The 27823-nt window shown below is 49.8% G+C and overlaps 1 protein-coding gene across 5 annotated transcripts in view; it reads right to left on the bottom strand.

The window, feature by feature from the left end:
* Positions 1 to 27246, bottom strand: part of PPP6R1 (protein phosphatase 6 regulatory subunit 1) — a 65929-nt gene extending 38683 nt beyond the window's left edge. The window contains exons 1-3 of one of the 5 annotated variants that reach the window (XM_029584215.1): positions 26896 to 27246; positions 18171 to 18403; positions 17889 to 18075 (exon numbers count right to left, since the gene is read on the bottom strand). In XM_029584215.1, coding sequence (XP_029440075.1) covers positions 17889 to 18075; positions 18171 to 18397 — 414 coding nt within the window. In that variant the 5' untranslated portion in view covers positions 18398 to 18403; positions 26896 to 27246. Of the gene's footprint in view, positions 1 to 17888; positions 18076 to 18170; positions 18404 to 26829; positions 26852 to 26895 lie in introns of those variants that run through there. The other 4 variants (XM_029584211.1, XM_029584213.1, XM_029584214.1 and 1 more) reach the window with 4 other exon arrangements.
* Between the last annotated feature and the right edge of the window lie 577 nt (positions 27247 to 27823).

The following is a 27823-nucleotide window of genomic DNA, read 5'->3' as shown; positions in this document are numbered from 1 at the left end:
TTCTTGAGGGGCACAAAAGGAGGTTCACACAACACTCGGAGCAGCAAATTAAGACTCCACGAAGGACAAATGGAACGGACCAGAGGGTTCAAGTGCTTCGCCCTTCTCAGAAAACATACCACATCAGGGTGTGCCGCCAGAGTCGCACCTTCAATCTTGCCTCTAAGACATCCCAAAGCTGCTACTTGCACCCGGAGGGAACTAAAGGATAACCCTTTGCTGAGTCCTTTCTGTATAAATGCAAGAATCTGTGCCACCGAGGCCTGATGAGGAAGGACCCCTTGCTCGCTACACCAAGTGTCGAAGACCTTCCATACCCTGACAGAGAAGAAGAGGTCTTTCGCGCCCATAAGTGTGTGGATATGACATCCTCAGGATAATCTCTCTCTAATTGTCTCCTCCCATAAGCCAGGCCGCTAGACAAAAGTGATCCGCCTGATCTAAAAATACCGGACACTGACATAGCAGGTTTGACAGATGACTTAGGCGCAGAGGACCGTCCAAGGCCAGGTTGATTAGGTCCGCGAACCATGGTCTCGGAGGCCACTCCGGAGCTACTAGGATGACCGCCCCTGGGTGAGCTTCTATTCGCCTCAGAATTTTGCCTACCAGAGGCCATGGAGGAAACACGTAGAGCAGAACGTCGTGGGGCCAAAAAAGCACTAGTGCATCTACCCCTTCCACCCCATGTTCCCCCTTCTGTGACTGAAGCAGCGTGGCACCTTTGCATTCTTTTGAGTCTCCATCAAGTCCAAATGAGGAGTGCCTCATCGGCAAGAGATGAGACTTATCGCGTCCTAGGACAAAGGAAAATTGGTTCTTACCTGCTAATTTTCGTTACTGTAGTACCACGGATCAGTCCAGGCTCCTGGGTTTTGCCTCCCCCCCACCAGCAGATGCAGAGAAGTTTTGACTGACTCTGCCTTATACCCTGAGGTGCCACCTACAGTCCATCAGTATTACACTGTATCAAAGCAGAAAAATTAAGACCAAGAAACAATTTTTACCCCCTCATGGACAGGGGGAGGAGAAACCCAGCACCGCCAAACATCCTGCTCACGAACCCGTTATAACTTTGAAAACTATTCTGCAGAGAAAAATCAAGAAGTACTGAATGAACAGACTGTTACCCCAATGCTGAAATGGGCGGGACTCTGGACCGATCCATGGTACTACAGGAATGAAAATTAGCAGGTAAGAACCAATTTTCCTTTCCCTGTAAGTACCCGGATCAGTCCAGACTCCTGAGATGTACCAGAGCTTCCATACGCGGGGTGGGACCTTGAGAGTCCTGCTCGAAGCACACCTTCTCCAAACCCCCCCGAACCTGGGGCCTGGACATCCAACCAGTTATGCCTAGCAAAGACTTCCAAGTAGCTGCCCTACAAATCTCTTGCGGCGAAACTTGCTGACACTCCGCCCACGAGGTTGCCTGCGATTGGGTAGAATGCGCCTAAAGACCAACCGGAACTGGACAACCATGAACCAGTTAAGCCGAACCAATAGCCTCTTTCAACCAGCGGGTGATAGTCGCCCTAGATGCCTTATGCCCCCTTCTGGGGCCACTCCACAGCACAAAAAGATGGCCCGACAGGTGGAAGTTATTTGTAATTTCCAAGTAACGCAACAGAATCCGCACGTCCAGCTTCCTCAGATTTCTAGACTGGGGATCAGAGCAGGTCCAAGTCTGGAAAGGATGGGAGTTCCACAGACTGATTAAAATGAGAGGAGGATACCACCTCTGGGAGAAAGGAAGGAACTGTCCTCAAAGAGACTCCTGTATCCGTAATTCTTAAAAAGGGCTCTCCTGCAGGATAAAGCCTGAAGCTCTGATACCCGCCGAGCTGAAGAAATAGCCACGAGGAAAACCACCTTTAACATAAGATCATTTAGCATCGCCCTCTTCAGAGGCTCAAAAGGCGCCGCACACAGAGCTTTGAGAACGAAACCCAGGCTCCATGAAGGACAAGGATTTCGGAACGGAGGACGCAAATGTTTTGCCCCTCAGAGAAAACGTGCCATGTCCGGCTACACCTCGTATCTTACCATGGAAACAGAGGGCTGCTACCTTTAGAGAGCTGCAGGATAAGCCTTTATCCAGGCTGGCTTGTAAGATGGCCAGGATATCAGCCACCAAAGCCCGAGTAGGCTCAACCTTGTGCTCTATGCACCAAGACTCAAAAATCCCCACACCCTGACATAGGCCAGGGAGGTCTAGGGTTTCCTTGAATGCAAAAGGGTAGCTACCACCACATCTGAATAACCTTTGCTCTTCAGTCGTTGCCTCTCAAAAGCCATACCGCTAGACAAAAAAGTTCTGCCTCTTCCAAACAAACAGGACCCTGACGTAGAAGATTTGGGAGCCCCCGAAACCTATGGGCTCCTTCCACCGTTAGGTTGACTAGATCCGCAAACCATGGACGTCTCGGCCATTCCGGTGCCACCAGGATCACCTCTGCCGGGTGAGCTTCTATGCGCCGCAACACCCTGCTGACCAAAGGCCAAGGTAGGAACACATACAATAGGATATTCTTTGGCCAGGCGAGAACTAGGGCACCCACCTCCTCCGCTCCTGGCTCCCGGCGCCAACTGAAGCAGCGAGGGGCCTTGGCATTTCAAAATGTCGCCATCAAGTCCCCACTCGGTCTGGACCACTTGTCTCATATGAGATGGAATGTTTCTTCGGAGAGCTCCCACTCCCCGGGATTGAGCCAGTGACTACTGAGAAAAATCAGCTTGAATGTTGTCGTCCCTGGCTATGTGAGAGGCTGCAATGCTGACTAGGTGCTGTTGCGCCCGGTATATCAACTGTCGAGCCTCGATCGCCACCGGCCGACTCTTGGTTCTTCCTTGGCGATTGATATAAGCCATTGCTGTTGCATTGTCCGACAGAACCCTGACAGACATCCCCTGCAGCAGCGGAAGAAGAGCCTATAGCACTAACCACACTGCCCTGGTCTCCAAACGATTGAATACTGGGATTCCTTCACTGACCATTGGCCCTGCACTGTCTTCTCCTGACAAACCGCTCCCCAGCCAGAGAGACTGGCGTCTGTGGTGACCACCGTCCAAGAAGAAATGTCCAAGGCTACACACCAGCGTAAACTGTCCGAGAGGAGCCACCAATCGAGATTGCAATGTGCAGAGTCTGTAAGAGGAAGTGACCGAAAGATGAAATGATCTGGTTGGAACCAGAGGATCCAGCATGATCGGATCCAGAGACCCCAAACCTAGAGTCCTCAGGAGGACTGTCAATGCCCAACTCCTCCAGGATCACAGGAATAAGAGAACCTAACTCGTCCCTACGGAAGAGACAGACCACCTTCGAATCAGAGAAGGGCTACCATAAATGATAAGGGGAATGGAACAGCTCCCCTATGAGGAAAGACTAAAGAGGTTAGGACTTTTCAGCTTGGAGAAGAGACAGCTGAGGGGGGGATATGATAGAGGTGTTTAAAATTATGAGAGGTCTAGAACGGGTAGATGTGAATCGGTTATTTACTTTTTCGGATAATAGAAAGACTAGGGGGCAATCCATGAAGTTAGCATGTGGCACATTTAAAACTAATCGGAGAAAGTTCTTTTTTACTCAACACACAATTAAACTCTGGAATTTGTTGCCAGAGGATGTGGTCAGGGCAGTTAGTGTAGCTGTGTTTAAAAAAGGATTGGATAAGTTCTTGGAGGAGAAGTCCATTACCTGCTATTAAGTTGACTTAGAAAATAGCCACTGCTATTACTAGCAACGTTAACATGGAATAGACTTAGTTTTTGGGTACTTGCCAGGTTTGGCCACTGTTGGAGGCGGGATGCTGGGCTTGATGGACCCTTGGTCTGACCCAGTATGGCATGTTCTTATGTTCTTATCCCCATCCACCCCATGAGGGGCCTGACCTGATAAAGGACCCTGGTCAACTTCGGGATCCACCCCTTGAGGGGGCTTGCCCCTGATATCCTAGCTCCTCTGGCTCTGAAACAGGAGGAGGAGTCCGCCCCCGGGCGAGACGAAGAGGTTCGAAGGGGGTGCTGAGCCTTCTGGCCCCTGGCCACCTCCAAAACTTTTGCCCTCTTGGGGGTCCTTTCTGCCCAATTTGGCCACCTGCGGAGCTGTACCACTCCCAGACTGCCTCTTTGCGGACCTCCTGCCTTAAAGGCTTTGTGCAGCAACAAAATAAAATCTGAGAAGGAGGAGGAGAAGTCTGAAACCCCCTAGGTGCTATCCTCAGTCGGTAAAAATCGGTCCATCCATAGGCAAGCGCCCCCCCCGAGAGGCCACCCGCTGCAGGGACAAAGGAGGGGGAGAATTACCTTCCCCCTCTGCGGTTCACACTGCTGCGCGAAAAGTAGACAAAATGGATCCAGTGAGGCAAGCCACAGTCTCCGGGTCCTGCCGGCCCTCTGCACTGCCGGCAAACATTGTCTCTGGCTCCCCCTGAACAGCCCTCCCCTCAGGGGGAGGCAGGCCGAGAAGAGCTCACCCCTTGAGGCCGCACCACGAGGCATGAGAGAAGAAAATCTCCAGAGACCGGTGAACTCAGCCCGCGGCCGAAAGTGACAGCGGCTGCGAAAACGAGCAGTACAAACAAAAAAATTGGCATCAGCAAAGCAGAGAGTCCAGGCACATCGAAGGCTATGCTTACTTTCATTTATTTATTTATTTTTGTCAAACCTGAAAGAAGGCAGGGGTCCTGTCCTCTGGAAATGAGTGAGCCGGGCTCCTCTGTATCACACCCAACTGCAGTCGGTAGGATAGGGTTACAGGGTCCTCAACTCCTAGCAACCACCGATTCTAATAGCAGGGGAGATGGCCCCCATGGGACCTGCCAACCCCCCCTGGGAGGCTCTAGAAACTTAATGCACTCTTCTTGGTGCTTTGTTTTTTGTTTGGTTTGTTTTTAAACTAAGCCTAGGTAAAAAGAAATCCTAGCTATGCTAACTTTTTTTTTTTTTATAAACTAAACTACAGACTGTAGGGAATGCACCTCCACTATCTGCTGGAGACAGAGAAATACTGACAGACTGTAGGTGGCACCTGAGGGTATATGGCAGAGTCTGTCAAAACATCTGTCTCCATCTGCTGGTGGGGAGGCAAATCCCAGGAATCTGGACTGATCCGGGCACGTAAAGGGAAATGAAAATTGGTTCTTACCTGCTAATTTTCGTTCCTATAATACCACAGATCAGTCCAGAGAAGTGGGTTGTGTATCACTACCAGCAGGTGGAGTCAGAGAGCAAAACCTTGGGCACTGCTGTATATAAGAGAGTGCCACCTGTACCCAAGCCCACGCTAACAGAACTAGCAGAGGTTGAAACCCAAACAAATCGACAAACTCTTCGCCTTCATAAACAAAAATAATCAGAACAAACATGAAGAAACTGCTCCATCAATTAATTCTGCCAACACGGAGCTCCATAACAAAATACAGCAAATCTCAAGCAAAGGCAGTCTTTCGGTATCTGAAGAAAGGGGTGGGCCTCCGGACTGATCTGTGGTATTACAGGAACGAAAATTAGCAGGTAAGAACAAATTTTCATTTCCTGAACATACCCAGATCAGTCCAGAGAAGTAGGATGTACCCAAGTCAACCTACACTGGGCGGGAACCCGAAACACCCGCATGTAGTACACTCTCAAAGGACGATTCATTAGTAGCCTGAACATCCAATCGATAATGTTTAGTGAAAGTATGTAAGGAAGACCACACTGTCGCCCCCTACAGATCTCCTGAGTTGACACTCCACCCAGGAAGTAGCCTGGGCCCTGGTGGAATGAGCTCTGAGACCCAAAGGCACTTGTTGCCCTCGGGCAATATGAGGAACCTATAGCTTCCTTAATCCAACGAGAAATGGTCGCCTTCGACGCCTTGTCCCCCCTTTTTTGGACCCCCAAAAAGGATGAATAAATGATCTGAACGTCGGAAGTCATTGGTAACCTCCAGATAGCGTAACAAAGCGCGCCTCACAGGTCCCTGTCCTGAGTGGAGACCAGAGACCACTGCGGGAATCCCGGAAGCTCCACCGTCTGATTGACATGAAAAGCAGAGAAGACTTTGGGAACGAAAGACGGAACCGTGCGCAACGAAACCCTATCGTTGTAAATCCGCAGGAAGGGGGTCACAACATGACAACGCCTGTAATTCTGAGATCCGACAAGCCGAACAAATGGCCACCAAAAACACAGTCTTTAAGGTCAGATCTTTCAGTGACGCCCTTCGGATAGGCTCAAAGGGGGCTCCGCAGAGAACACGAAGCACTAGGTTCAAACTCCAATCTGGGCACAGAGGACGGACAGGAGGACGGAGATGTTTGACCCCCTTGAGAAACCGAGAAATATCCAGATGAACTGCCAGTGAAACACCATTAACACGTCCCCGCAAGGCACCCAGAGCCGCGACTTGAACCCGAAGGGAACTGAACGCTAAACCTTTAGCGAGCCCCTGCTGTAGAAATTCCAGCACCTGTGGAACATTCTCAGTTAACGGATTGCAGGAACATTGGTGGCACCACGACTCAAACAGCTTCCAGACTCTAACATAGGCCATAGAAGTGGCCAGGCGCCTCGCCTGAAGGAGAGTGGAAATGACCTGTTCAGAATAACCCTTCAAGCATAAACGTCGCCTCTCAAACGCCAAGCCGCGAGAGAGAAGTGATCCTCCCGATCCAAAAATATGGGTCCCTGCCAAAGGAGATGCGGCAGATGAGCCAGCTGTAAAGGACCCTCCAGATCTGCGACCCATGGGCGACGCGGCCACTCCGGTGCCACTAGCACCACCCTGCCCGGATGGATTTCTATGCAACGGAGAATCCGGCCGATGAGGGGCCAAGGAGGAAAGGCGTACAGAAGAATTCCCGTGGGCCAGAAGCACACCACAGTGCGTCGAGACCCACCGAGCCCTGCTCTTGCAGATGGCTGAATAATCATTCAGTCTTCGTATTCGCCCTGGTTGCCATCAGATCCAACTGCGGCACGCCCCACCTGGCACAAATGAGGTTACATGCGTCACGAGACAGTTCCCACTCCCCTGGATCGGCCTGCATATTCTCCACTCCTGCGACGTGAGAAGCTGCGATTCCCTTGAGATGGCATTCCGCCCAGGCAAACAGGAGGCGCACCTCAAGCGCCACCGTGGGACTTCTTGTCCCTCCTTGCCGGTTGATGTAAGCCACCGTTGTCGCATTGTCGGAGAACACTCGAACCATTCTGTCTCGAAGCCAGGGTAGAAACGCTTGTAGAGCTAGCTGTATCGCTCTTGTCTCGAGTTGGTTGATGGACCAGGACCCCTCCGTCGGCGACAAGAGCCCTTGGGTGGATTTGTTTGCACATACCGCTCCCCAGCCGGACAGGCTGGTATCGTTGGAGACTATCAGCCAATTCGGAGGTTCCAAATCCACTCCCCGGCCCAGATTGTCACACAATAGCCACCACAACAGACTGAGTCTGGACTCGGGAAGCAGCAGCATTGGAAGGTGGAATTGCACATTGTTAAATTCAATCCGCTTAATATGTTCCCAACAGACAAGCTTAATTTGCACACAGTTTATTGAAATGAATTGTTACCGCACTATGATGGCACATGATTAATTTGTAATCTATACCACTCACATTTTTATCATCGTGCCTTGCTGTAAACCATTGTGACGGTTATCTAACTTAACGACGGTATAGAAAAGTTTTAAAAATAAATAAATAAATAGTTCCGACACTGGACTCCAGCGTGACAAAAGCACACGTAACAGTCATGAGCGAACGCCCAGGAAACTAACTCCAAGGTGGAAGCCATGGAGCCCAGGACCTGCAGATGCCATACTGTGGGATTCTTCCTCCACAGCAGAGCGTGGATCTGATCTTGTAACTTTATCAGATGGTCCTCCGCAAGAAACACCTTGCCTCGCAAGGTATCGAATTGCGCTCCCAAGGAAACCAGCTCCTGGGTGGGTACCAGGTGACTTTTCTGCAGATTGATGACCCACCCGAGCAACTGTAAGGTGACCATCACCATGCGTATTGACCTCTCGCAATCCTCCCGAGACTTGGTGCGAATCAACCAGTCGTCCAGATAAGATGGACTAAAATCCCCTCCTTGCAAAGAAAGGCTGCTACCACCATCACCTAGGTGAAAGTCCGAGGAGCTGTTGCGAGACCAAACAGGAGGGCTTGAAATTGGAAGTGCTGCCCCAAGACCTTGAAGCGCAGGAACCTCTGGTGATTCAACCGGATTGGAATATGAAGATACGCCTCCGTGAGATCCAGAGAGGCTAGAAACTCTCCTTTTCGCACCGCCATCACTGTCTGCAGGGTTTCCATATGAAAATGAAGGACACGCAGGCAACGGTTGACCTGCAGATCGAGGATGGGATGAAACATGCCCTTTTTGGGAACCATGAAGTAAAGAGAGTACCGTCCCTGCTATGCTTCCGGAACCGGGACAATGGCTCTGAGCTCGAGCAGCCGTTGCAGGGTATCCTGTACCGCAACGCGTTTGCTGCGAGACACCACACTGGACTCCATGAACACCTCTCGAACTGGATGCGAGAACTCCAGGGCGTAACAGTCTCTGATCACCTCCAACACCCAGCGGTCTGAGGTAATTCTTGCCAATTCCGTGTAAAAGCTGGATAATCTGCCGACAGCTTCAACGACTGAATGGGTGCTCGTGGCTTCATTGGGCGGGTTTACTGCTTCCCACCCCAAAGTGACCAGAGTCCCTACCGGAGCAGCAACCACCGCGAAAGGACTGCTGGCGTCCCGGCGCTTGCTTAGTACCAGATGGAGCGGAATATCTGCCAGATCGAAAATGGCGAGAATCCCGAAAACGAGCTCAAGGGGGAAAAACTCTCTTGGAAGTTTTTTTATCCTCTGGCAATCTATTGCCCTCGGATTCCCCGAGCAGCTTGACCAGCTGATCCAACTCCTGCCCGAAGAGAAGTCTGCCCTTGAAGGGAAGGTTACAAAGTTGGGATTTTGAGGACAAGTCCGCTGCTCAATTCCGCAACCAGAGAAGACGATGAGCTGCCACCACGGATACCATGGACCGAGCCGAGGTCCGAACGAGATCGTAGAGCGCATCCGCTCCATACACAATGCCCACTTCCAAACGGGCAACCTGCAGCACACCACCACCGGTGTCACCAACATTGGCATCAGCCTCCTGGACCCAGCACAGACACGCCTTCTGCATAAGACTAGTGCAGACTGCCGCTCGCAGGCTCAAAGCGGCCACCTCAAAGACTCGCTTTAACTGGATCTCCAGCTTGTGGTCTTGCACGTCTTTTAAAGCGGCAGATCCAGCTACGGGTATGTGACCGCAGAGACAGCCGCGTCCACCTTCGGAATCTTCAGCAGATCCAGAACATCCGACGACAGCGGATAGAGCTTTCCCATAGCCCTACCCACCTTTAAACCCGCATCCGGAGCATCCCTATCGAGGGTCAGTAGCTTGTGGACCTTCTTAGGCAGAGGGAAAGAGGTTGTTGGGCCCCGTATCCCATCGAGGACCGGATTAACCCCTTCACTAGCTGATTCCTCCTGAGAAATCTTAAGGCCCAGAACCTGGGGAATAAGCGGACGTAGCTCATCTCGTTTAAACAATCGGACCACACTGGGATCATCTCCCTCCACCGGAGGGGGGGGTGTCGCCCCCATCAGGATCATCCATGTCCGTGCCCACCAAATCAGGATTCTGGTTCTGATCTGCACCCGGCGCCGGTCCTGACCCCAGACCTGGGGCCGGCGCCGACCCTAACCCAAAGCCTGGATCTTGAGGGCCCTTGAGACAGTCATCCCCGGCCAAGGGCGGGCAACCGGCCGGTGTTGAGTGGCTGCGGACCAACCCTGCTTCAGGGGAGGTTCGACGGGGTCCTCCGCCCGCCCGGGTCTTTTAAGTGAGGCTAGCCTACGTGCTAGAAAGGCCTGATGCATCAATAAGATAAACTCTGGGGAAAACTCCTCTGGGTCCGCTCCCCCATCCAGGGGGTCCTGAGGTGCCGGTTCCCCAGCCCTCAAAACTGGAGCCTCTCCCATGGGGGCCAAAACGGGAGGGGAATCCTCCTCCCGCAATCCGCGACGCGAGTCACCCCCCCCCCCTTGCGGGGCAGGGGCCGGCCCCGATGAGCCTTCTAATCCGGAGACGCAGTCAGGGCAAAAAAAATCTGAGTCTAATGCCTGCCCGCGCACGCCACATGCGCGGCGCCATGCCGAACCGTGCAGCCATGCGGTGAGAAAAAATGTGAGAAGTGAGGCCTCAGGCAGTCAGCCACGCAAGCTGCCAGTGGAGCAGGAAAAAAAATAAACAAGACCTCCGCCGCAGTAACTGCGGTGTTCAGCCCAACGGGTGCTGAAAACGTGGCCCAGATCCGGCGCACTTACTCACTCGCTTCACAAACAACCCGGGGCCCCAGGAGTGGAAGGAAAATGAAGCTCAGACACTCACACGCTCCCCGATAGCACTGAAGAAAATCTGTTTGTTTTTTTAAACTATCTTTACTTAACTAACTTATGGAGCCAGCCCAAACAGGGGTCGAGGGAGCAGCTTCGGGGGGTAGGTAGACGAGGAGCTCCTGGCCTGTACTCAGAGTCGGAGCGGGCGAAATGCAGTCAGGGGTGTCCAACCCCTCAGACGCCCGGCTTCCACTGAGGGATGGCTCACGAAGGTGCCTAACACCTCAGGAAGCAAAGGAGAAGGAAAAAGAAAAACCCAAAATTTTTTAACTACACTGAAAAAATAACTAAGAATGCAGGCGTGCACCTCTACCACCTGCTGGAGTCAGAGAAATACTGAGGGACTGCAGGTGGCACTCATATATATAGCAGTGCCCACAGTTTTGCTCTCTGACTCCACCTGCTGGTAGGGATACACAACCCACTTCTCTGGACTGATCTGGGTATGTTCAGGAACCTAGTTTACTAAATGTTGCAAATATATGGATAATAAATCAGCAAAGTAATATCAACACTGAATACAGTATCATAGTAAGCTGTAAATAAACCAATACAGGTAAATAGGAGACAAAGATAGAGTATTAAACAATAATAAAGAACAAAAACAGAAGAACACCTCCCTTATATGCCCTCCTTTTCCTATATAAGCCAGTGTTTATAGGAAATCTGGAGGACTCTGAAGAATGACTTGCTCTGTGTTCCTCTCAGCTCATACAACTAAAATAAGCAAATGCTTTGCAAGTTAGACGTTTCAAAGGCATGTCAATACCAGTCCTTTGATCTTCCATTTGGTAAAGGACACCAACTGTTTAACTTATCAGCAGCTCATTGGTATGGGTACTAGTCTTTAGCATTTGGTCTTCTCAGGTAATAAATACCAATGTCTTAGTCTTTGATGTCCCCAGAGATATCAGATGTTCCTTGGGGCCATCCCAGCTCTTTATAAGCTCACTGTTGCCAGAATGTCTCAGAAATGCAGGGAACAAATGGTGATAGTGTCATGCCTTTACACAATCCTTGCACTCAAATCACATGTAATATGTTGATTCATAATCATTAGAACCTGTTCTGATCCACAGTACTTGCCAGGTACTTGTAGCCTGAATTGGCCATTGTTGGAAACAGGATGCTGGGCTTGATGGACCCTTGGTCTGATCCAGTGTGGCAATTTCTTATATTCTTATTCACAGTATAAAGTCTTCTGGAGATCTAGCTGTCTAAAATTATCTTTCCACATGTAGACATCATAATCCTTGAAGATGTCTGGATCAGCCCCATACACTACAGCCACCTCCAAACATTCAGCCTGCTGCGCTGCCGGACCTGACCCAGCCTGCATCTCCTGAAACTGCTGAACCCAATGCAGAGAAGCCCTCTACATAAAACTGCTGCAAACTTCTGCTGGTATACTCAGGGCTGACACCTCAAAAATCCTTGAGGTGAAGCTCCAGCATGCAATCTTGCATGTCCCACAGAGCAGCTGATCCAACTACTGGCATTGTGGTCTTCTCAGCGACACCAGACACGGAACCGTTGACCTTAGGGAGTACTAAAGGCTCAGTCATCTCTTCCGGTAACTGATAAAGCTTCGCCAACCCGTAAACCAGACTCCGGAATTCCCCACTCCCGATCTACCAGATTTTTCACTGACTTATGAAAGGGGAATGCTTTAGTTGAACCACACAAACCTAACACAGGATGGGCTCCCTCCAGGTCAGACTCCTCCCGCGACACCTTGATCCTCAGCTCCTGAAGCACAGGTGGCAATGGCCAGAGTTCCTCTCAGACTGGGAAAGCAGAGTTGCTTACCTGTAACAGGTGTTCTCCCAGGACAGCAGGATGTAGTCCTCACATATGGGTGATGTCATTAGGCAGAGCCCTATTACGGAACACTGAGCATACCATGATCCCTGTGTCCACAGGGATCTCCCTTCAGTCTCATTTGAAGCAAAAAAGTGTGAGCGAAAAATAAAACAACAAAACGTAAGCGGACCCAACTCCATGGGGTGGCGGGTAGGTTTCGTGAGGATTACATCCTGCTGTCCTGGGAGAACACCTGTTACAGGTAAGCAACTCTTTCTCCCAGGACAAGCAGGATGGTAGTCCTCACATATGGGTGATTAGCAAGCTACAGGCTGACATATTACAACAGGCCCTCAGCAGACAACTCGTGCAATAGGCACAATAATTGGGATGCTATTGGCAATGATGAGGCAGCCTGAAATCACAACAGGTGGTTGTGGAAGGAGTTGGGCATTATAATGGAAAAACGTTTTCAAGACAGATTGTCCAAAGGCAGAGTCTTGAAGGCCTTCCTTATTTAAGCAGTAGTGGGCTGCGAATATGTGAAGAGAGCTCCATGTCGCAGCCTAGCAGATGTCAGCAATTGGTACCGAACAATATAGTGTGCTACCTACGTTGCCATGGCCCTTACAAAATGTGCTTTCACTCACTCCTGGAGAGGAAGGCCTGCTTCCTCATAGCAGAATTCGATACTGTCTGCTAGCCAGTTGGAGAGTGTTTGCCCACTGCATCTCCCAGCTTGTTTTTGTCAAAAGAAACAAATAGATGGGTAGATTTCCTATGGACTGCAGTGCAGTCTAGATAGAATGCAAGTGCACGCTTACAGTCCAAAGTGTGCAGAAACCTCTCGCCCTGGTGAGAGTGAGGCCTTGGAAAAAGAGTGGGCAAACTATAGACTGAGTAAGGGGAAAGACTGTGACCACCTTAGGAAGAAATTTAGGGTGAGTACGGAGGACCACAGTGTAGGGTGAGTATGCAACAAGGACATGCAACTCACTCACCCTTTTAGCAGATGTAATGGCTACGAGGAAAAGAAATTTCCATGTTAGAATTTTTAATGTCATAGGAATGCAAAGCCTCAAACGGGGAACACATGAGCCTTGTGAGCACATTTAGGTCCCATTCCGTAACCGGTGATCGTAGAGGAGGCTTAAGTTGTAGAAAGCCCATCATAAGCAGACTCATAAGGGATTGAGCCACTATCAGGGCATCCCCTACTCCCTGGTGGTACGCGGAAATGGCACTGAGGTGTACCTGTGCAGAAGATGTCCGAGACCAGAATCCAAAAGGTACCCTATTGTAGCCTAATAGAGATGAAGTGGGGCAGGAAAAGGGGCCAATACCTTTTTGTATACACCATTTGGTAAATCCTGTCCATTGCGAATGGTAAGATTTACGTGTGGAAGGTTTTTGTGAAGCTACAAGTACCTGAAAAACATTAGTGAAAAGATTTGAAGGTTTGGATGGTATAATTTGCCGTGATTTCGTGTTATGAGATTGAGCTGTGGGGATAGGCGAATTGGTTCCTGGATTGATAGGTCGAGACGTATGGGGAAGCATACTTGTCGAGGCCAGTACGGGGGTATGAGAATCATTAAACCCCTGTCCTGCTGTAGCTTCACGAGAGTTTTTTGGCTATGAGTGGTATCGGAGGAGATGTATATAGGAGGCCTTTGTTCCAGGGGCCAGCAAAGGCGTCCATGGCTAATGCGTGTCGTTGCCTGTTTAGGGAGCAGAATCCGTCCACTTTGTGGTTCAATTCGGACACAAAGAGGTCGATGGTTGGTTGACCTCAGCGCTAGAAGATTTTGCTCGCTACACATGGGTTCAGAGACCACTCGTGGGGATGGAGACAGTTTGCTAGTACATTCGGGATGCCTGTTAGATAAGTGGCCCGGAGATGCACAGCGCGTGCAAGGGCCCAGGCCCAGATCTGCACGGCTTCCTGGCAGAGCCGATAAGAGCCTGTGCATCCCTGCTTGTTCGAGTACCACATTGCCACTATGTTGTCTGTCTGTATGCACACAGTTTTGTGTGAGAGGAAGTGTTTGAAGGCATGAAGGGCATAGCATATGGCTCGAAGCTCCAGGAAGTTGATGTGAGACTGTTCATTGAGCGGAGTCTAAACATCTTGGGTTTGGAGGTTGTTAATACAAGCTCCCCAAACCAAGTTGGATGCGACCGTGGCCAAGGTCACCTGAGGAATTGGTTACTGGATTGGTGACATGGATTAGGAATAAAAATGATTAAACAGCTTAGAGCCACTGCATTTTAAAGTGCACTGAGTTTTTCCCCATGGCTAGTCTGGCCATAGGAGAGACACCATACTGAACTTTTCTTTCTGAAGAAATTTGTTGAGATTTCTGAGGTCCAGGATGGGCGGAGGTCGCCTGTTTTCCTTGGAAGTAGGAAATAGCGGGATTATGATCCTCTGCCTTTCTGTGTCCGGGGAACGGTGTCCCGAGCCCTGGTCTCCGGTAGGATGGATCGTTCTGCTCTATGGCAAGGTTTCTAAATCCAGAAGCCTGCCCGACTGGCAGAGCTGGTGTTATCTGGACATCAGTTGTTGACGTGTACGTGCTTTTTGAAGTGGACTGGTTGGTCTCACGCGGGAGCTGAATAATACTTGTGTGAGCTGTAAAAGGTCCTTCTAGCATCCCTCTTCACTGGTTTTCTAGCCGAGGAGGGAGGATTTGCAAGAAATGTAGAGAGCTGTCGCAGGGTCTCGTGGTGGTCTGGCAATTGAGCCAATGTCTGCTGGACCTTGTGCATGAAGAGATGATCTGCAGTGCATGGCAGATCAGCTAGCTTATCTTTGTCTTCGGGCCATAAATCAGGGGCCATAAGCCAGGTTCACCATCTAGCACAGAGTCCTGTGGCTGGCAATGGGAGGACGTATCGAAGCAATCACATGTTGTTCGAACTTCATGTTGATGACAGTGAGGTTCCCTCAGTGTTGTGTCAAACATAGCTGGTAAACAACAATGTGTGACACCAACATGGATCCCTGGAAGATTTTACGACCTAGAGCCTCCCGAAATCTTCTGGTCCTCTTTAGTGACCAGGTCGAAAGGGATGGTTTCAGACATTTCCTTTACAAAAGTGGCAAATGAGATGTCATTTGGAGGGATCGTCTCCACTCTTCTGGTGGAGAAGGCTGAGAGGAGATTGGTTTAGGTGCCGAAGCAGATTAGAGTCCCCATCGCCCTTCGAGGATCCCGGGATAGGCATAGGGGCCCATGGAGGCTCAGGACGAGTCGGCGTCGATGACAAGCTGTCATTGGTAGGGTACAGATGAGGGCAGCGAGGCGGTGCGAATATCGAAGGCTCAGGTGTTGGTGCCGGTATGGGGGCCGGCATCAATTGAGGATGTAGATTCCGGAAGGCAGAGGACAGCCTGGCGGACAAGGATGTCCAGCTCCTGCCTGGAAGTTGGTATAGGTAACACAGCTACAGGGGGAGGCAGGCTAGGCGTTACTGGCACTTCCACATGGATCTGTGGTGGTTCAGTACCCGGCACCAGTGTCGGTAGGGAACGCCTCAGTGCCTCGGGTGCAGAGGAGCATGGAGACTCTTGTACCCGGGCCCGCTTCGCAACTGGCTCGATGAACATTGATGCGGTATCGGTGCCAGCACCGAATGTGGAACCCTGTCAGTGCTGGCGACGATGTTTCCCTCAGTGCTCGGCCCGGTCATTCTCCAGCACCGAGGAAGATGCCACTGCTGTCCTGGATGGCATCGGTGACGGTCACTGTACCTCTACTGCTCCTGGCGTTGTTTTTCGCCCAAGGATTACACGGGGGCTCCGGTTGAGGTCCCGAAGTATGGAGTGTTTTCGTTAGCCAAGGGCACTGAGGCATCGATGGCAGCTTCGACAGTATCGAGAGCGGCGTCGAGGGCATCGATGGTGGCCGCGACAGGATTGATGGCAGCCTTCACAGCATCAATGGGACTGTGGACGACCCAATCCCTCTAGCCTTGATGGACCTGGTGGAAGATTGCAGCAAGGAAACCCACTGGCATCGTGGGGCGGACAAAGTGTGATGGGAGAGAAAAAAATAGGGCCGCAAAACGGTTGGTAACCCGGGGGAACAGTCAGTGAGGGGACAGGAATCGACCGGAGAACACAGAATAGTACTCACAGTGTCGATGAAAATGTACGCGAAGGGAGACCCGTGTAGGGAAATTATTTATGAAGTAAAACTTCAAGTTATTCCGTGAGGAAAAGTTGTGAGAAAAAAATCTCACAGAGCTCCTAAACGAGAGTCAAACTGCAGCGAAGAAAAAAAAAAAAGACTGAAGGGAGACCCCTGTGGACACAGGGATCATAGCATGCTGGGCATGCTCAGTGTTCCGTAATAGGGCTCCGCCTAATGACATCACCCATATGTGAGGACTACCATCCTGCTTGTCCTGGGAGAACTATGATTATCCCCTGATAAATCGCTTTGCTAAATACGCCCTGTGCATAAAAAAAATTCTGGAGAAAGCCTGAGGCCCATTTTAATGCACATCCAAAAGGGAAATCGTCCTGGTCCAAGTCTCCCATGCCCAGGGGAAAACACACCCCCTCAAAGCCTCCCCGGTCCCTGAGAAAGCAACAGCGGGAAACAGCCGTGATGGGGACCCAGTGTCCTCCCCCCACTGAAGCAGAAAGCCCTGCTGAACCAGCAAATATGGCCACCATTCCCACGCTAACAGACCCCTCTGCGGGAGGCCTAAACACCCGGGAGACCTTTGCGGATCTAACTGCAGCGGTAGCAGACCCCCACACACCTCCCCTTAAGACATCCAGAACGCAGGCCTGCCAGATTGAGCCGCAAACGTGACCTCCCACAAGCGCATCAACCTTTGCCGTGTGCCATGCCACGTGGCTGGGCTGTGCACCGCTACTGCTACATTCACCAGGGGGAAGTCTGAGCATAGCCTTGATCTGACCCTCCACGCAACTGCTGACCGCTGCTGCGACATGAACTGCAAAAACTCGGCTGCTCCGAGTAAAGAAACATAAGGCTATTTTTAAAAACCAAACTTTATATCACAAACAGCAACCTAGCCCTGGCAATAATAAACACAAGATATACTTCCCCGTTCCTCCGGGCTGAAAGTGCAGAGCAATTGGCAGGTCCCAAGGCTGCCTCGTGGGGGATGAGTGATCTGGACCACCAGTTGTCCACCCCACAGACTCTAGGATCGAGCTAAAAAGGGGTCACCAACCCCCTACTCAAACCAGGAAGGATGGCCCCTCCAAGACCTCACAACTTCCTGGGAGGATCCAGCACTCTGCTATTCTTATAATTTTTTTTTTCACTCCAGACTGCAGGTTTTACACCATCTACTGGAAACAGAAATACTGAGGGACTGCAGGTGGCATATTGGATTATGTAGTGTCCGTGAAACTTTCTCTGTCTCCATCTGCTGGCAGGGATGCAAAACCCAGGAGTCTGGACTGATCTGCGTATGTACAGGAACTCTGGATTAAACATGTGTAGATTCCTAGGTACTGCACGCTCAAGAGCAAGTGCAAAGTCTGACACGAGCACAAAGCATGAAAAAGTGAGCCTGGAACTCGCAACTAACTTGCTCCCAAGCTAATCCCAAAACAGCAGGCAGTGGTGGGGAAGTGGGGGGACAGGACACTCACTCACCTGCTCAGTCTTCCTGTTGATCAGGATGCCCATCACCTTGCTGAAAAAGCTGGCCAGCAGCGGGTTCAGACCATCCTGCCTCTGCAGGAAGCCATAGAGGCGCTTCAGCAATGCCTCATCCTCGCCCAGTGCATCGTTGATCTGAGACACATCAGCAGTAAGAATCTCGCACGACACACTTGGGTACCTAGAGAGAGGCAGAGCCAGGAATTAGAAATGAAGCAGTACTGGAGAAGAGCTTCAATGCTCTAAGCGCAAGGCTACCCTTTCTCTCCCTCTTACTTATAGCGCAGCTTCTCCTCCACATCAGCGGACGGCTCCTGCGTGATGCAGGTGACCAGGGCCTCCATGTGCTGCGGCTGCAGCAGAAAGTCCACCAGCTTGCGGTTCACCACCTTGCACTCCTGCAGCACGTCCTCCTCATCCAGCAGCTCAAAGAGGGTGACATCCTCCCGCTCCAGCAGCACATCCACGTGAGAGCTTGAGTGCAGGTCGAACTTCCAGAACATGGCTCACTACAAACAGCCAGAGAGAAAGAGAGGATCAGACACCAGATGGAGCACCCACAACCCTAGAATACAAGCAGAAAACAGAATGCAGGGATTCTCGTGAAGGAATCTCTTTCCCAGATCACCAGAAACCACCCACATTTGAGTGTGCAGTCACAAACATTACGCTCTCTCTCGAAGCAGCAGCCACCTTCAGATCCTTCTACACAGTGAGAAACCTGAGAAGCAGATCCCAGAGTCAAACACTTAGGCACCCCCACTCCAAAAACGTTACCACTAGTCAAAGAAACAGAAAGGAAAATTGGTTCTTACCTGCTAATTTTCGTTCCGTAAAAACACAGATCAGTCCAGACAAGTGGGTTTTGCCTCCCTACCAGCAGATGGAGGCAGAGAAACAAAACTTTGAGGCACTGCTACATAACAGTGTGTCACCTACAGTCCCTCAGTATTGACCTGTACCCAAGCCAAGATGTAACCTCCAAACCCCTTTCTTGAGCTAACAGGGAAAACTATAGGGTTGGAAACCCCCCAAAAACCGGAGCCCAAACACTCCCAAAAACTAAATCTGAAAAACCCTAAACCATGATCAACAACTGGCCAAATACCCTGAAAGGCAAACCAACCTGAACCACCAGCTGGCAAAAAACAGTATTTCAGCAGTGACGGGATGGATCTCTGGACTGATCTGTGGTATTACAGGAACAAAAATTAGCAGGTAAGAACCAATTTTCCTTTCCTGAACACACCCAGATCAGTCCAAAGAAGTGGGATGTAGAAAAGCACCCCTAGACTGGGTGTGAACCCAAAACACCGGCACACAGAACATTCTCACCAAAGAATGCATCTCCCTGCGCCCTCACGTCCATGCGGTAATGTCTGATGAAATCATGCAATGCAGACCACACCACAGCCCTACAAATCTCCTGAGGCGACAGCAACTGACATTCTGCTCAGGAAGTGGCTCGCGATCTTTTGGAGCGTGCCTTCAGCCCCGCTGGAACTTAACAGCCCTTACAAATATAAGCCACGCAAATAGCCACTTTCACCCAACAGGAAATGGTAGCCTTAGAGGCCTTCTCTCCCTTCTTCCTGCCCCCATACAGGACAAAAAGGTGATCAGATTACCGGAACTATTCGACAGGTCCAGATAACGCCAACAGAGTTCTCCTCACATCCAAAAGATGCAGATCCCTGCCCCTAGGGGAATCCTCTGGAAAAGCCGGAAGGTCTTCAGATTGATTAACCACCTTAGACCAAAAGGAAGGGACTGTCCGCAAGGAAACCCCGTCACAGGATTCTTGCAAGACAGAGCCTGTAACTCCGAAACCTGTCCGGCCGAACAGAAGGCCACCATGAACACTGCCTTTAGAGTCAAAGTCTTCAGCGTTGCTCTCCTCAAAGACTCAAATGCAGCTGCACACAAAACTCACAAGACCAAATTAAGGCTCCAAACTGAGCATAACTTCCTGACCGTAAGTTTCAAATGTTTGACCTCTTAAGAAACGAACCACATCCGGACACGAGGCCAAGAACCTGTCTCGCCATTTGCCCCTGAGAGAGCCCAAAGCTAACACCTGAACGCAAATGGTACTATAAGTGAGAACCTTAGATAAGCCCTGTTGCACAAATTTCAAGATGAGAGGAACCTTCACTGAGAGGGGAATCACCTGTCTCTGAAGTCACCAAGACTAAAACGCCCTCCAGACCTGAATATACGCCAAAGTGGCAGGTCGACGAGCCTGGAGAAACATGGAAATAACCTGTTCTGAATAACTTTCCAGGCGCAGCCGCCACCTCGCAAAAGCCAAGCCGCGAGACAAAAGTGATCCTCTTGATCCAAAAATATGGGCCCCTGATGTGGCAACTTTAGAAGATAAGCCAGCCGAAGGGATCTGACCACCACCAGATGCACCAGATCTGCAAACCATGGACACAGTGGAACCAAGATGCGCCTCTATACGTCTCAGAATTCGACCGACCAGAGGCCAAGAAGGAACACGTACAGCAAGATCCGACAGCCAAGGGCACACTAGAGCCTCCAGGCCCACCGAACAGACCTCTCTTCTGCAACCGAGAAACCTCTCTGTCTTTGCGTTGAACCGTGTCGCCATGAGGCCCAGCTGGGGGAACACCCCACCAGGCACAAATGCAGGTCCAAGCCTCATGGGATAACTCCCATTCCCCTGCGTCCAATTTCTGCCTGCTGAGGAAGCCTGCCTGTATGTTTTCCACCCCTGAGACATGCAAGGCCGCTATGCCCTTGAGATGGAGCTCTACCCACATGAACACCGTGCCTCCAGAGCTACTGCCCAACTATTCGTCCCGCCTTGACGGTTGATGTACGCCACCATTGTCACATTTTCCGAGAACATGTGAACCTGGTTCCGTGGTGACCATCACTCAGGCCGGGGTTTTCACGTCCATTGTGCTGAGACAGCCACCAATAGAGACTAGACCTGGATTCTTGCAGCAGGGGCAACGGCAGATGATATTGACCCAACGGGTCCCTCCTGGACAACAGAGTGTGCTGCAGAGGTCTCATGAGCGCAATCGCCCATGGAATCAAATCTAACATGGATACCATGGAACCGAGCATTTGAAAGTAATCCAAAGCAGTTGGCAACGTAAGACAAAGCAAGCTTGTCACCTGTGCCTGCAACCTCCTTACTCAGTCTTCTGAAAAGAACACCCTGCCCTTCCTAGTATCGAATAGAGCCCCCAGATACTCCAAGGACTGGGTCGGAACCAGATGGCTCTTTGACATTTATGACCCAACCTCGTGATTGCAAGGTGTTCATTACCCGGTGAAGTTACCTTTCGCACTCCTCCCTCAGACTTTGCTCGAATGAACTAATCGTCCAGGTATGGATGAACCAGAACTCCTTCCTTGCCTAGGGCCGCAGCCGCCGCCGCCACCACCATCATCTTGGTGAAGGTTCGTGGCGCTGTTGCCAGTCCGAAAGGGTGAGCCCAAAACTGAAAATGCTGATCCAGCACTATGAAACAAAGAAACTGACGGTCCATCTGAATCAGAACATGAAGCTATGCTTCTGTTAAGCTCAGACTCCAGGAACTCTCCTTTGCAGACTGCCGCTACAACCGTGCGCATTGTCTCCATACAAAAACGTAGCACCCAAAGGACCCTGTGCACCTTCTACAGGTCAAAAATGGGACGGAAGGGACCCTCCTCCTTCTTGGGAACCATGAAGTTAATGGAGTACCTGCCCTGCCCTTGTACCTCCCGCAGCATGGGCATTATGGCACGTAGATCCAGTAACCTTTGTAGCATCCACCACACAGCCTCCCGCTTGCTACGCGAGACTCGAGAAAGTGTTCCCTAACCGGGCACAAAACTTTGAGAGTGTAGCTGTCTTATGACCTCTAGCATCTAGGTAATCCTGGTCCACTCCAAGTAAGAGCTGAACAAGCTGCCACCTACGGCTTATATGCAGGAGTGAGACACCCTGGCTTCCTTGTGTTGACTTTCCACCACCGGCCCCTTGACCAGCACCATCCCTGGAGCCTCTATAGCCTCCATGAAAGGACTGCTGGCAGTTGCCCATCGGCTTCACAGATGCCTTGGAAATGGTCCTACCAGACTGAAATCTCCTCGAATCCCTGAACCAGGCTCGAAGCGGGAACACCTTCTTACTAGTGTGCTTATCCTTAGAGAGCCTGCTCCCCTTAGATTCTCCCAACGCTCCTACTTCAATTTCTACCTTTCTTAATCTCAGACTGCAGGGTTGCACCTCTATCTGCTGAAGCCAGATAAATACTGAGGGGACAGCAGGTGACACTTATGTAGCAGTGACTCAAAGTTTTGTTTCTCTGACTCCATTTGCTGGTAGGGAGGCAAAACCCACTTGTCTGGACTAATTTGGGTATGTTCAGAAAAGCAAGGAGTTAACATTAGGCACTCCCAAAGCATAGGGGCAGGAAGGCATGCCTGCCTTTCCTGCATGGGAGGAATATGGTCTAAGCCAGTCAGTTTTGCATTGTCAGCCATCACAAAGTCACAAAATTCAGAACAGCAGCTTGTGCTTGGAGGGGATGAGCAGAATTGATAGCCTTAAGGCATTAAAATCTAGTTATTTCCAGAAAAAGCATCTTTGACAAAACAGCAAACCAAATAAACCTCTTCTACAGTACTGAAAATACAGCCACAACCCCCCTCCCCCCCCAAACATTATAAACCTCAGTCCCCATCTGCTAGTAGGAGTGCATAACCCACCAGTGTGGATTGGTCTGCCTGAACGCAGAAGAAACCAAAGTTTTCCCATTAAAAAAGCTTCTCGCATGATGGGTCAGGGTGGCCTTGACTTGGCTGCCCCTAAGAACAGGGCAAAGACCTGTAAGCCCGTCTCATCAATCAGTAAAAACCTTGCTCAGACATCTGCTTGCTGCTGCTAGGTTTGCTCTGGGCTTTTTTTTCCCCCCTTTTCATGCATCAGCTATTTACAGTACTCTAAACATACTTTACCTTACTGGACGTCAGTCACCATAGGCATAGCTATTCTTCTGAGCTTGAAATAAAGCAGGACAGAGCAGAGGAGAAAGCACGTAGACGGACAGGAGAGCAGCGTGAGGTGTGAGCTAGCCCCATTCGAAAGAGAAGCAATAGGAGCAGAATCTCCAACCTGATGCAGAGAGCTGGCACCCATCAACCAAATGTATCCCTGCACATCAAAGCCATATCACGGCCACCACTGTCAATTGGGAAATAGCTCTTTGATGTTTGTCAGACTATGGAACGCAACATCATGGCGTTAACATGCTGAAAAACAGCACTAAACTTGAAAAAAGCATAGCAGTGACACAAGGGTGGCTAAGGCCTCAAGAACACACTTTTTAAAAGAACAACCAAGGCTCAACCGAAAATAAACAAGGACATAATGTCCACAAAACACTTCTTTAACCCCCCCAAAATCATGTGACTTCAACTCTTCTCAGCTCGATGGCTTATTGTGGGGCATGCCACTTCTTACTGCTGGGGGTGAACAGGGAATGGATTTCCCCATCAGGATCTGCCAGGTACTTTCAAGAGACCTAGACTGTTTGCTTCAGAGACGGGATGCGGAGCTTGAAGGATCGTTGAAGGCCCAGTAAGGCACCTCTTATGTTCTTTATATGCCTATCTGGAACACTTTCTTTTTCTTCAGAGAGCCAGAAAGAGGTGGCAGTAAAAGGGAGACCTTGTGTGGAGCACCTCTCATGATAGCATGCAACTGAAGATGAGGGAAGACCTCTAGGCCTGTGGTCAATGCCCCTTTTCCCTTATTAGCAGCCTACTTTGGCCTCATACTTGATCTTCTTGATAGCTACCTTTTCTCACAGCTGAGCATCCTTGGTTCTTAACCCAGGCATTTTGTTAGAGGACAGCCTATCATTTTACAAACCACTTTCCAAGGGAATAGTTAAGGTAAACACAGAATAAAGTTTAAAAATTCTGAGACCGATCATAAGAAGATGGACACAACTGAAGCTTGTGCAGCACCTTGGAAACATGCAACAAGACCAAAGATCAGCCCCCACCCCAGGAATTACAACTTGTAAGGGGAAACCCAGACTCCTAGAAGTCCCACACAGCAAAACAGATTAAAAAGTACCTTTGATTACCTTGGGAGACCACAACACCACTTTCAACTTGTATTTTAAGCACCAGCAATTCCAATACAACTACTAAAATAAAACTGATTAAAAGCCATTGTTAACTGGTTAGAAGCAAAGGATGATTTCGTACCTGTGCTCTCCTGCAGGTCTGACTAGATTTCAGGCCATTCGAATGCAATTGTACTCCTTACTTTGATCTCAGGGTCACATATGCCACCAGAAATATTTTAAATTCCAAGATATACTGGGAACATAACATCTGAAGTTACAGTTTGATTCTATACAAAAAAAAAGATTAAGAAATCTGTGATCTCACCAGTTCATAAGATATTTGCACACCGAGCTGGTGTATTTTCTCCCAGATTGGGCAAGACTGGGGTGAGACATCCCACACTGGCTGCAAGCTGGCCCTCCCCTGCTGAAACATGCAAGGTACAGAGCGAGAAATATAGGCAGCATGGCTCTGATTCTATTATCCAATTTAACTTGACGGTTTAACAGTATCCATGCTCATAAATATCTTACACTTTGAAATCTGCAATCCCTTTACACCTGCAGAAGGAGCCACATTGCAGGGAGGGTTTCACAAATGATAGCACAGACTGTCGACGCTAAGGGGCTTTGCGTGATATACTACATGAACCAATTGGACCCAATTATGCATGACATCATAGATGTTCTTCCGAACATGGCTGCTCCTAGGGAGCAGCTTCACACAACAAAAAAACGAGGTGGCTTCACAGTGGCTTGTTAATTGATACATGGTGGGTGAGACGGCTGATGTTAGGACACACCTATCATTTCAGTGTCCAAAGGGTAATAACAATTCTAATACAAAGTGAGAAACTTAAGCCAGGAACAAATGCCACTCGGAAGCCAGGCATGTCAAGCTGTTGCTAACAAAAAACATTTCTGAAAAGGCCCAAACTCTGATGGGGTTTCTTTTTAAAATGTTGTTGCATTAAAGTCAGCTCCGAGTAACAAAGGATGTGATCCAATGATCTCCAGTAAATCACCTTTTGAGACAGAACCCAGAGTTTACTCAATACCAATGAGCATCTAAGCATGCTGAATGCAGAGGGAGTGTCAGACTGCACCAAGGCAAACAAGCCAGGAAATGGGCAGCTAGCCTTCTGAGACCCATGACTTCACATCAATACAAAGAAAGAGACAACTTAGCTGTGACAACTATAGCTTCCTGGCCAGCAACAAGAGAAAACAGTGCCGGGCAAACAGGCCAACATAGAAGCAAGTGTACTGAACCACAAACATTGGCACTTAATGTTAAAAGTATAAGAAGGAAACAAGGCACTCTGCAACAGTGTGCAGGCCATAACTTAAAACTAGTGGCAGTAAAACAGCCTTGCTGACAAGTTGGGTAATGGCACCACTTGGCTGTCAGCAAACCACAATGACACGCTATTGATGAAAACCTCTACCCAAGAACCACCTCTTGGTTGCCTGCATGTGGTCACTGTGGCTTACAGCCTGCATCTCTTATGCTGCCATATAAATGTCGTTGTCATGCACGCGTGTTTAAAATTAGCAGAGTGTGCGTTCTTTTCTGAGCCAGCGGACAAGAATCCACTCCATTTACTGTCCGATGCCATCTACAAGAAAAGGACCATATTGTACCCTTCAGTTTGGATCCAGATGCCTCCGCAGAAAGTGAGCATGCAGAAGAAAAAAAAGCAGAGGTGAAGAAGTAAACTAGGCAGCAGCCGCATGGAATAAATTTAGTTGAAATGAAAAGCATGGACTGGTTTTCATCCTTTAATTCATACCAAAAATACCTCTATCCACTCAAAAATAGAGCATGCTGGGGTCTTCAGTTGCACCGAAGCTAGCTATATATATTGCCAGCACTCCTAAAATAAGCAAAGCCAGTCAGCACATCTCTCCAGCAGGCAGGTTATAGCAGACTATTTTAATTTGCTTCAAGAAAGGCAACAAAGGGCCAGAAGGCTTTTGAATATGGAACATAACACTGTTGCATGGTCCAGCATCATCATCCCTGGTATTCTCACAAAGACCTCCTGACATGATTTATAAGGGGGAAGGGGACCCATACTAAAGGTTTCTAGTAACATCTGCTCTCAAAAAGCAGACACTGGACCTGTCAATTATCTAAATAAGAACATAACCTGGCTGTGCAACAGGGGCACCCACAATCTCCCAGGACCCCAGACATGGAGGACGTCCCTATGCAAACTGATTAATCCATATCTGCTCGTCAGCTTCATTTTAATACTGGAACAAGTGACCAGTGTGCACTTGCTTTATCAGACTGGTTACAGTCAGGGAGGACTACAGCTTTAACTGAAGGGCACTTGATGCTGGTACAAATAAAACAATTTGCTTCTCCGCATAGCACATAGCTCAACTTTAAAAAAAAAACAAAATAGAAAAAGTATACCGAGAAATAAAGGCAGAGAAAAGGGGGGGGGCGGTGTCACTCATCTACAATTCTCCAGTTTGGAAAGGAGAGAGTGTCCCTGCCCCCCTGGGGCTTACAATTCAATCAATGGGGCAGGGATTTAAAGTAGCTCAGAAAAACTGTCCTAAGCCACATCCAGCTAAAGTTGAAAAGACAACCAAGAGAGAAAATACAAAAAAGGTTCGCCGACTAACCCCCAAGCCCCCCCGGACAGGGCCGGCTGATCCGAGCCTGGTTTTGTCCCCCGACTTCCAGACGAGTGAGAACTACAACTCCCTGCATCCATGGGGGGCAGAAAAGTAGGGCGGATTAGCCTGTTCAGCTGCCCGAGGTAGAAATACAAAAACTGTTTTATTACATAATAAACTTCGGGGAACTAATTTACCACAGAAAACCGGGTTAAAATCGAGTAGGCTGCAAGCAGAGAAGTAAGTAGGGTGCAGTCTCTCACCGGTGCCCACCGCCTCCTCTTCTCTCTCTCGGTGTTTGCGGAGGGGGGGGGGGAGAGAAGGGGGAGGCGTCGCGTTATTCCGCCCGTAGGAGCATCTGGTGGCAGCTGTCACGTCCCTCCTCCAGTCCGGGGCCTTCAGCGCGCACCCCTCCCTTAGATTTATTTTGGGGTTTTTTTCTCCTCTCTTTCTCTCTCGGTTTCTCCCTCTTCCCCGGGGCCGGCCCCGCGCCGCGTTTCCGCTTCCGCCCTGCGCTTCCGGTATGAGCGCGTGCGCGCACGCACCCACCCACCAAAGGAACCGAGGGGGGGAGGAGCCGGCGCGACGGTTAAAAACGTTAATAAGCGCGCGCGCACCTCACCCACCAATCGCGATTTACGTACGAGAGACGTCAGCGGCTGCCGGCGAGGGGCGTAAGCCTGTTTTTTTTTACTGCCGCGCTTTTCCTGCGCCTGCGCGAACCCCTCCGTGACAAGGTCATCTGGGCGAGGGTGGAAAGAAAGGAGACTTTAAAAATACAATCGAGCAGCTTTATTGAAACGCCTTTCTCGCCACGAACAGAGACCAGAAAGAAGAGCATGCGCACAGAAAGTTGCGCTGCGAATTATTGTTCGCGCATGTCCTAGTGCAAGTAATAAGCTTCCCGCCAACTACGTTTCGAGGGATTCTATTGGATGATTTCCAAGAATTGGCTCTTCCCTACCCCAAAATGCTCCAATTGACAGCTATAAATACAAGCACTGTATGTGCGAGATAATAGATGAGCAGTTATTAATAACATATCAGGCCAGCATTGCCAGGCTCAGTTTGCAAGGAAATGATACATCTTTGCATACAAATGTGCACAGAGAGCATGTGGATGACCGCTGTCGCCCCCCCCCAATCGGCTGCCAGGAAGATGGGACTGAGCACCTTTAGTTGAAAATAGTA

The sequence above is a fragment of the Rhinatrema bivittatum genome, chromosome 19 (genome assembly GCF_901001135.1).
Source record: "Rhinatrema bivittatum chromosome 19, aRhiBiv1.1, whole genome shotgun sequence".
Lineage (NCBI taxonomy): Eukaryota > Metazoa > Chordata > Amphibia > Gymnophiona > Rhinatrematidae > Rhinatrema > Rhinatrema bivittatum.
This window is presented reverse-complemented; position numbering and strand designations above follow the sequence as displayed.